The sequence below is a fragment of the Haliotis asinina genome, chromosome 8, assembly GCF_037392515.1.
Source record: "Haliotis asinina isolate JCU_RB_2024 chromosome 8, JCU_Hal_asi_v2, whole genome shotgun sequence".
Lineage (NCBI taxonomy): Eukaryota > Metazoa > Mollusca > Gastropoda > Lepetellida > Haliotidae > Haliotis > Haliotis asinina.
The window spans coordinates 34,692,431-34,703,511 of NC_090287.1; the positions used below are offsets into that span (position 1 = coordinate 34,692,431).

At 40.4% G+C, this 11,081-nt stretch overlaps 1 protein-coding gene across 1 annotated transcript; it reads right to left on the bottom strand.

The window, feature by feature from the left end:
* Window positions 1-476: 476 nt before the first annotated feature.
* Window positions 477-10,888, bottom strand: LOC137294379 (lysosomal proton-coupled steroid conjugate and bile acid symporter SLC46A3-like). Its single transcript, XM_067825382.1, has 4 exons — window positions 9,631-10,888; window positions 5,716-5,799; window positions 2,073-2,229; window positions 477-1,880 (listed from the first exon to the last, which is right to left on the bottom strand). The coding sequence occupies exons 1-4, from the start codon at window positions 10,757-10,759 to the stop codon at window positions 1,745-1,747; spliced, it is 1,506 nt and encodes a 501-aa protein (XP_067681483.1). The 5' UTR covers window positions 10,760-10,888; the 3' UTR covers window positions 477-1,744.
* Window positions 10,889-11,081: the final 193 nt, after the last annotated feature.

Genomic DNA, 11,081 nt, shown 5'->3' on the forward strand with positions numbered 1-11,081 from the left:
TGAATGAAAGAGTGTATACTGTACATTATGTTACATGAGTGTCTCTTCAGTTTTCGAGTATAAGTACTTGTTCAGTCGTTTCAGGCAGAAATGACCACAGGTAAACAGAGGTGATATTTATTCAATTTACTTTTTTGTTTAAAGTGAAATTTAGAAAAACGGAAGCAGTCATAAGGGAATGTGGAGATGTGATGTTGAGAATGATCTTGAAAAAAAAATATTCACTTGTTGGGTAATACATTTCTGAGCGGTAGACTAAATTACATCGCCATGAAAAATCCCCACTCTGAGCGGGAATATACGTCCCTTACATTCTCGATGAAGCAAAAAAATGAAAATTGTTCACGCGCCAATGAAAGGACAGGCACAGCACCTCACATAGTACTATGATGTAACTGCTCTTTTCCACAAATGCACAATTCAATTTTATTTCTAAAATTACGGTTAAACTGATTTGATGTAACAATAACACTTGGAGAGTATCATATTTTTATGGGTCTCATGGTAGGTTTATACCACGAACCTACTCAACAGTTTTCCAGCTATATGGCAGTCTGTATATAACTGAGTCTGGATCAGACAATCCAGTGCTCAGCAGCATTAGCATCGAATGATGTGTCAAGCCAGTCAGCTAGCCTGACCACCCGTTAGTCACCTTTTAGGACAAGCAAGGGTTGTTGGAAGCCAGTTCTTACCCGGATCTTCCCGGGTCTCCAGTCTCTGTAAATAGAGGCATTTACACTTTATCACACTGTCTCCAGACATGTGTGTGTGAGTGAGATTAGTTTTACGCCACATTAAGAAATATTCCAGCAATATCACGACGGAGGACACCAGAAAAGGTCTTGACATATCATACACATGTGGAGAATCGAACCCAGGTCTATGGGGAGACGACCGAAAACCTTAACAACCGACCATCGAGCATGAGTATCGACCTACGCAACTGGGATACAATGACATGTCTCAAGCGAATCTGCGAGTCTGACCACCTGATCCCTTGAGTTGCTTCTTAGGCGAGCATGGGTTGCTAAAGATCAGTTCTATCCCAGATCCTTATGGGAAATACTCATGGCGGTATAACCAGTTTGACGGTTTATCCAGGGGTGGTATAAGTAGGTGTGTCTATGTTTTTGCCTGACACCGCCCAACCCTGTTCCTGACATGCATGTGTGTTTTACAAACATACATGGGCCACCTTGTATCGGACAACAACTCTGATTTGCGTCGTGAAGTTGTAATGCATTACCGCCCTTAATACTGACAGACATGACGATCAATTAAAATACAATTTGATGCATCAGCATACCAATAACTATGTATATTTCCATATATATTATATATAAGAAAATAATGAACCTCACTTGCTGATACAGAGCATGAAAAAGTGTAATATGCAAACGAGCAGCCACCATCGGTTCCGTTTGTATCATCTAAAATGCTCGGTTAAAACGAGCTTCGGTAGGCATCAGAGATTGAATAGTTGTTTAGAATATATTTAATGTGATTGTTACAATATTGAGTTATACCACTGTGCATGTCAAAATTATTATCACTTACATGAATACAAACGGCATTGATTAACTCGATGAAGACTCTTATGCTCGTACTCTTCACAGAAAGCGCTTATAGCCCGGTTGCCCAATGGAGCTTCACAATTACCAGTTTAGAAAGTAATAGGAAGTACAGATGTTATGGTGAAAAGAAACCATTATCAACTAATCATAGGGCCTTTGTCCGTGCTTTAACACGACGTATTGTTTTCTCCTTTCGGAATTGTTCCATAATGATTTTGATTCGGATTTGGGGCTTTTTCATCTTCTGGCGGCGACAGAATCTGTTCATAGCTGGGCTGCCTGGGGAGCTTCACAATTACCAGCCTAGAAAGGAAGAGGAAGTACAAATGTTATAGTAACGTCCTAATCGGTTTACATAATTACTCGTGTTTACTCATAGAATGTAAAAGTGGTTTTCGAAGTATTTGAAGATAACCTGATATTCGAACCGACTTGCTGCAGTTCCTGGCAAAATAACACCCTGTGCGTAGTCCCTCAGATAAGAGTCATACGTACATTGTCAGTAAGGCCGCGATGAACGCTATGGCCGCGAGAACTAGGAACGCCATCCCTCTCATGGTACCCACTGTGGCTCTGTATAGTGAGGCTAAGACTGTACTGCCCATAAAAGCACATATGGTATCGACTGTAGCCATACTGGAGAAGATGGCACCTGGAGCAGAAAAATATGTGCTAGGAGAGACATCAACAACAACAACGGCACCTATTGTGGAATCAGTGGTGCAAATGGGCAGTTATAAATACCCTCGAGAGAGGATCTCGACGATGAGCAAACATGACAACATATCAAGGTGAAGAAGGTGGTTGGTTGTTTGAGACAGCACTCAGCAATATTACAGCTATAGTCTGGCAGAAAATGTGTCTGGACGGTGTTTGGTAACTTTACTTTAAGTGCTATCCGTTTCCAATTTGGTATGAGATCTGCCTATTTACATGACCGGCTCGCTGTTCCGGTAAGTAGCCCAACACCCGTGACATGTGAGGTGTTGTTGTGACTTGAAATAATGACAGCTCTCATAGACAACTTTCTTATTATTGAGTGATAAATTATGACAGTTAAAATCCTCAATGGTAGAAGTATTATAAAGTCTCATACCAAATTGGAAACGGATAGCATTTATAGTTTTAAAGTAATGTTAGCAAACACCGTCCTGACACATTTTCTACCAGACTATAATTGACGGCAGTCTGTAATTCATCCAATCTGGACCAGACAATTCAATGATCAACAGTATGAGCATCGATCTACACACTGGGATACGATGACATAAGTCAGCGAGGTGGGTGAACCTGACCACCCGATACCGTTAATCACCTCTTTCGAAAAGCATTGGCTGCTCAATTCTAACCCGCATCTGCACGGTTGAGGAGGATGAGATGTGAAGGAGGAATGAATTGGCTTGGGGTGGTTTAGGCGTGGAGAACGAGTTAGAGTCATGTGATCGTGATATGTCGCTGTTTAATTATCGTCGGCACCTGTTTTAACCAACGAGAAGACAGATGGACTGGTCCCGTGACGAGTCCCTTACAGCGAACATTTAGAATGTTGTTGGAAGAATGTTCTCTGATAGAGGACCCATGAAGATCCAGGCTACAATTAGTCTTCAGACACCATACTTGTCGCAACCAATGCTTTTCGAAAGAGGTGATTAAGTGGTCAGGATCGCTGACTCGGTTAAAATGTTTCATCGTATGCCAACTGCGTAGATCTATGATCGTGCTGTTGATCACTAGATTGTCTGGTTCAGACTTCATTATTCTCCGGACCGACACCACATGTATGAAATATTGCTGAATGCGGCGTAAAACAGGAAACCAACGGCACAACCAGCAGATGACAACAAGAAGTCATGCGTCATACCATCATTGTTCTTACACAGCAGATATTGATCTAATTTAAAGCTCATATGCAACGTAAAACACAACTTTGCGGAATCGATACCTTTCGGTATACACTTACCGAAACAGATCATCAACAATGCCAATTCAACCTGTAAAGCTAAAAACGCGATGAAAAAACCCCCGCAAAATCGGAGTTTAAACGATTCACTTATTTTTCCCCAGCACTGGGGAAAAATGCTTCCAACAGTTGTGCTGCTCTGCGCCTATAACGCAGTATGCATGCCATGAGTATGAGGTCTTGAGCAGTAAATCTAATCTATTTTTCTCATGCTTTTATTCCCATAATTATGCATACAGAGTTTATGTCACGAGTTTATGGACTACAGTGATACACTTCAGATTCCAGGATTACTATTGCTTATAGATTTTGAAAAAAAAACATTTGATTCGGTAGACAGGAAATTTATGTTAAACGTATTAAGATTTTTCAACTTTGGAGAGAGTATTCAAAAGTGGATGTCTACCTTTTTCACAGATATTGAATCAAGCGTGTTAGTTAATGGTTTTGCACGTACATTTTCCCCTGTTACAAGAGGCTGTCGCCAGGGAGATCCGATATCACCATATATCTTCATTTTGTGTGTTGAAATATTGGCTATATTGATAAGAAATGACAAAAAATATTAAAGGTATTATAATGGGCAACGTGGAACATATTTTAGAACAATTTGCAGATGATACTACTATGTCTTTGGGTGGCTCGGAGAAAAGCCTATATGCTGTTATGAATACGCTATATTTTTTGAAAGATTTTCTGGACTTACAGTAAATGTGGAGAAGACTAAATTAATTTGGATTTGGTCAGAAAAGAGATCTAAGTACAAGCTATGTAAAGAGTGGAATTTGGATTGGAGTCAGACACATTTTAAACTACTGGGGACCAATTTCAGTTTAGATTTAGAGGAAATGGTAAACTTAAACTATGAAGAGAAATTTAATAGTATTGAAAAAGAAATGAAACAATGGCCAATTACACATTTAACACCTATGGGTAGAAATACTGTTCTGAAATCTTTATTATTACCTCAGATGAACCATCTGTTTACTTCTCTACCTAACCCTTCAGATGAACAGCTAAATAGTTTTCAGAAGAAATGCTTTCATTGTATATGGCAGGGTAAGATAGATAGAGTGAAAAGAAGTGTTATGACGCAACCACCGAAATATGGAGGAATTAAAGTACCTGACGTTAGATTGTGATATTATCACAAACACTATCATGGATAAAAAGATTGTACAGCATGTCATATTGGTTCAAAGATGCTGGAACTTTCATCCCAGGAATACAGACTTTGTGGTTAGCCGATTACTTATATATAAATACTACTTTAGTGCCGTACATTATTAATATTTTTTGGAGGGATGTTATATTGGCATGGGGTTTGTATCTATCTAAATGCTATGATAAGATTACAAATATTTCCGACATAAAGACTCAATCACTATGGTACAACTCTAATATTTCTATTGGTGGCAAATGGGTAGAATATAGGCACTGGGTAAGAAAGGGTATATGTTTTGTTAAAGATATGTTTAATGAAAAGGGTGAAATTTATTCATAAAATGCATTTGTAGAAATATACAATTTAGAAACTAACTCTATCCAATATGAAACAATTAAGTCAACAGTAAGTCTAATCTCGGTTGCTTACACAAACAAGTAAATAATCTACTCTAAATTATTTAAAACATTTTGATTGTGATAAGCAACCTCTGTCACAGAGGAACCTCAATGTCTGGTATATTGACACCTATATGTTTGTCTGTCTGCTTGTCTGCTAATGATCATATTGCAATGCACAACTTCAATCATTGATCACACCTGTCGGGCTTATACCCCATATACAGAGATCCAGCTAAGCATATCGGCAATTGAGCACACACAACGACTCTGACTTGGTTCGGTATCCCGGGGCCTTCGTTTGCGAGCGTAGTAGACCAAAGTACAAGATATTGCTCTTTTGATTTGCAAATGTACGCTCATAATTTTGTTTACTTGTTGTTGGTTTTTTTTCCTAATCAGCAATGCATATTATATGTTATGAATAAGTGATAATTATGTTTCAATTATGTTTGATTTTTTGGTTGCATGTGACCTTTAACAAATATTATGAGAAAGATCAGAACACCTTTACTATAATTCTATCTGTTCTCCCATTTTATGTCGATTGCACAGTCACACCATTTGCGACCTTTTCATGTGTATCCGTCGACATCTTAGATCTCAAAGTCATACCTTGTTCATGAGACTCCACCATGCCGGACAAGACGGAGCGGATCACGGGTACCGCCACGGAGCTTATGGACGCCACAAGAGGAACTGAAGTGAACAAGGGAGTACAAGTATCATTCAATGACAGGTAAGACAATGAGAAAAGTCATGCAAATCAACTTTTGCCATGGAGTATGGCAGTACATAAGTACCTCTGTATGACATTATAAAATACCGGGCTAGCTATCACCGACTTCACTAGACCGAAAACATAGAAACAAAGACGTATATGAAATTTGTAATAATTATTTTTCAAATAGATATAATTCTCCGATAACTTCACTGCAAATTCATTGCAATGTTTGACTTGCATTTGCTGAAAATTATTTTGAAAGGGTCAATGGGCCAAAATGCATAATTACACAAAATCGAAGACGTGCATAAAGAGTCTCATGATGAGACAAGAGACAGGGGAGACGTCATCAACAGGTCAATAGTGGTTGTGACCACCCTGGGCATCCATACAAGCAGCACACGTCACCTCCATCTTCAGTCGGCGGAAGACGTCAATGGGAATTCTGTTCCATAACTCCAAGACGGTCTGTTCAGGTTCCTGTCGATCTCCGAGATGCGTATGTCTGGGAATAGAACTGCCCAAGCAATACGTTGATGCTAACCATGTGCAGGTTTTCTCGAACAATTCTGCGACTTGTGTTCTCGTTCTGCAAAACGACATTTCTTAGCTGTTGTCGAATAAAAGGCACCAAACAGCTTTCAACACGTCGCTGTTAGAATCTGTTTGTAGTGGTCTTCAGCCGTTGTCGTGACTCTTGGCCTTCCTCATCTTGGGCAGTCTTGGGTCTGGTCTGTTTCGTGGTAACGGTTTATTAGTTAAATTTTGCTGAAGATGGCCTGACTGCAATTGAAAGCTCTTACCAACTGACGCGGTAAAACTCCCATACTGACCATGTCTACCTCCCTGAGCTTGTCTCAGTCTTGGCTCTGTCCAACTTCGGTATTTATGCCACAATCATGTTCCGTTTTAGGGGATGATTTCTGCTTCGGTTCGAACCTGTACCAGCGTTTTAATTTAAAAGTGATAACATTCTTTTACTCGGCAGTGCACATAATCATGATGGAAGATGTTTGATACAAGGAACAATGACAAATCATTCACTTCACTTACAGGCGTGACGTACTGCTGGGAATATGAGGGAGGAGTTATTTGCTCAGTACGAGCTACAAATGTACATTTTTACATGAGCTGGCTGCATCTAGAAATATAAAATATTTGTAACATACAAAATATCTATGAATTTCTAAATACCAAGCTGAACCAGTGTAAAACTGCAAACTGCATGCAAAATGACTGTTCATTAAACACGCTACTCCCTGTTGGGCCATTGGTTACCTAAGTGTGTTCGTACAATATCCAAAGTGTATTCTATGTAGATAAGGACATGAATGTTAGTATTACCTGAATACAGCATAGCGTCTGTGCTGGCCAGCGCGTCCAGCAATTTCATTAAACTGAGCGGAAAACAACTCTATCGTATCTGATACATTCATAAAGGTTTGTGGCATTAATTTTTCCAAACGCAACATTTCATGTAACGACCAAGTGGCCTTATTAAAATTCCACCGTGATAAAGGTGAATCATCATCACTGATAGCTTTTAGGACAGTTGTGAAGTGGTCACTTCCGCAAAGGTCATCATGAACAGACCAGTCAAATTCGTTGTAAACATTCGAATCAGAGAGGGACAGATCAAGTGCAGAATAGGTTCCTGTTCCAGGATGTAGAGAGGTTCTTGATTCGTCATTAAAAACACACAAGCTATTATCAGACATAAATTCCCCAATAAATAAATAAATCCTCTGACCTTTATGGTTTGCACATATTTTGCCATCATGATCAGGTTCTCCACATCGGAAGCAAGGTAACTTGTCCCTAGAAGAATTTTGCCCGAGGTCAAACTTCTGAGAGTTACAACAACGAGTAGGGCGTGGGATAAAGAGATCAACTGTCATGGAAAAAGATCCAACCTTAATAGAAAGTGGTAAAACCGGGGTGTCAAAAGTCATCAGATATGTGTTAGATGGGAACACCCGGCCAACTTAACGATATGTAAATCGTTTTGCCTCTATGACACCTTGACTGAGAAGCTGAGATACAATGTCTTGAACAGATTCATCTGCGAGACTTCGGTCTCTGTCACGGATTAGTCATTTGGAAAAGTTAAGGGTCTTTTGAGCTAAACACGTAATTGGAATGTCAGCTAAGTTGGTTGACGTCATAAGGTCAATGGCCTTGGACTTCCTGAATATTCAGCCAAAAGGTCACAGACCATAATTTTTCAACTCACCGGCTTTGCCCTGTAACCCCTTCTGTAACAGAAATGGTGAGTAGGAATCAAGGGCACGTTCACCCTTTGCTTCCAAAGTTGATGACACAACAAAACAAATGTTTCCGTGTCAATACGCAGTGAATAGCTGGTTCCCATAGTAGCATCAGGAGTTGCTCATTTGTGACGTCATTCTAACTTTACGTCACAATATGATTTGAATGACGTCACCACTGTTGATGACACAACAAAACAATTGTTTACGTGTAAATACGCAGTGAATGGTCTTGCAGTTTCCGGGAATCTAATACCATTTGATCATGTTTTTCAACCAATCAGATTACAGAACACAGTGACTTTCGGTTTACAATTAGGAGATAAACATCATGTGCTGGTCAATTTCCGGGTGTTATTGAGTATTTGAAGCACGGGAATTCATTTGGAACCGACGGCGTCAACCGGAGGTTTCAAGTGAAATAGTCCCGTGCTTCAAATACTAAATAACACCCGGAAATTGGCCAACACATGATGTTTATCGACACTGTAAACAAAAAGGTAAACCAAAGGGGTTTTACTGTTTGCACTCGTTTACATCGAGTATGAGTACAGCAGTAAAGTGTCATCAGCTGGCCGTTTCAGCTGGTTCCCATGGTAGCATCAGGAGTTGCTCATTTGTGACGTCATTCTAACTTTACGTCACAATATGATTTGAATGACGTCACCAATGATGACACAACAAAACAATTGTTTGCGTGTAAATACGCAGTGAATAGTCTTGCAGTTTCCGGGAATCTAATACCATTTGATCATGTTTTTCAACCAATCAGATTACAGGACACAGTGACTTTTGGTTTACAATTGCCCTCAACCAACGGGATCCCGTCCTCCACAGGGGCGCAACCCACGGCAAACAGATTGCCCAATCTGGTCGCCGTTTACGACCAGCAATGGGGTGCTGTGGGCACATTCTGTCCCAGGTCCACATGGGAGAAGAACGCTTAGCGTTACCCAGCGCCCACCACGAGGAGGTAGCTCTTCACGGGTGCCCACTGTCACATAACTACATGTTTCACGTTTCTAAAAATGCACGGACAGCTTCTTTGTTACCAAGGCCATGTTGCATTTTGACGAACATTTTCTGCTTGTGTTCGAACCTGTACCACTTTCTAATTTAAAAGTGACAACGTTCTTTTCCCATAATCATGATGGAAAATGGCTTACATAAAGAACAAAGACAAATCACTCACTGTAGCGACGTTCTGATGTGAATATGAAGGACAATTGTTGACGAAAGGAACAATGACAAATCACTCACTACACGCAGTGACGTACTGCTGACTTAAAGAATTTTGTTACTTGCTTGATACTAGCTACAAATATTTTACATGAGCTGGCTGCATGTAGAAATGCATAATGTAATACATACAATATGTATATCTTTAAAGCCAAGCTGCACCAATATATTTCTCCTGCAAATGCATGCAAAAAGAGTGTTCATTATACACTCTAATCCCTATTGGGCCATTGGTCATCGAAGTTCGTGCATTACCTAGAGTATGTTTTATATGCTTAAAGGCACGAATGGTAACATTACCTGAATACAGCATAGCGTCTGTGCGGGCCAGGCCTTCCAGTATGAGAGACCCCATCTGTAGGAACATCCCTGCTACAGCAAGAATCTCCACTCTCACGCACACTGGTCCAAGTTTGATGGCAAGAAGTCCGCAAATAGTCATGAATACTGTGGTATATGCGCCGTAGTAACCTATCTTTACAGGATTCCAACAGAAGGGTCGACCCAGCTCATACAATATCTCAATCGTATATTTACCAGACAGTCCAATGGACAGCAGAGCAAAGACAATCACATAAACAATAAATATGGATCGCTTATTGTCTCGGCTTTTGTTGAAGTAAAATCCGAACACTTTCTTGAAATGAACTACAGGCGAAAGTTCCTTAACCTCCGTTTTCTTTACTGTTTCCGTAATGCCAAATATGACGATGGCTATGGCAAGCAGGATTATAGTTGTATAAATGACTGATGCGTAGAAGTAGTCAAGCTTCTGGATAAGGAATCCTGTCATAATCTGTCCTAATGCTGTGGCGATAGACAACGAACAGTCTGTAATCACTATAGCTAATGTCCTTGCGCTGTGGGTAGTCGTCACATCGGCTGCATAGGCCATGTTGGCAAGAATGAAGGTGAATATTGAACCGGAAAGCCCGTCCATGAGAGTCCCGATGAGGAGGAAGTTCAGATTGAGATGGAACTTGACAACCAGTAAGAAACCTACATATTTACAAGTACTTCCCAGCATCGGTAAAAGAAACAGCGCCTTTCTGCCTATGTGGTCCGAGTAGGACCCCACAAACATGTTCACGAACACAGAGGGAATCAGAAAACACAGGCATATCTTCAAGGTTTCCAAAGATGTGGACTGTTGAACTCGCACCTCCACCCCACTAGCTTCATCGCTGACATTGGCACGACACGGTGATTGGTTATTCGTTGAGATAGTGCCGTTACTGTAGACCTCCCAATAGCAAGAGTTAATGTACTGTGTAAACAAAGGGAAAGAGGAGTTACCTGCACATGTGAACAGTATCAAAACCACGGTGGATATGACCATCTCCTTGATGGAAGAATTGGGTTTCTCTTCAAGATTACTAGCGGTTTCCTGTGACTTGACAACCTGAGGTTGTTCTTGTACGCTGTCCATCCTGTTAGGGTTGTTAGTTTACTTCCTGAATAACTTCATTTCAATCTATATTGTAACCGTGTTTATATGCTCGCTCTGTCTCTGCGAGTCTGCCACAAGTTGTGCCGATGAAATTTATGAAGTGATTGTGATTCCCACTGGCAGGTGGTGGTTAATCTATTGCATGTTAATGTGCTTCATGAGGATGGAATGTAACCATCTGTTACATTATTTCCTATTGCACTTTGGTCACTCGGTACTTGCAAGAGAGCATAGCTTCAGACACGCCTTTGAAATGCCATGGGTCTGCAAGGACGTTTGGACGTAAACAAACGTCAGAAAA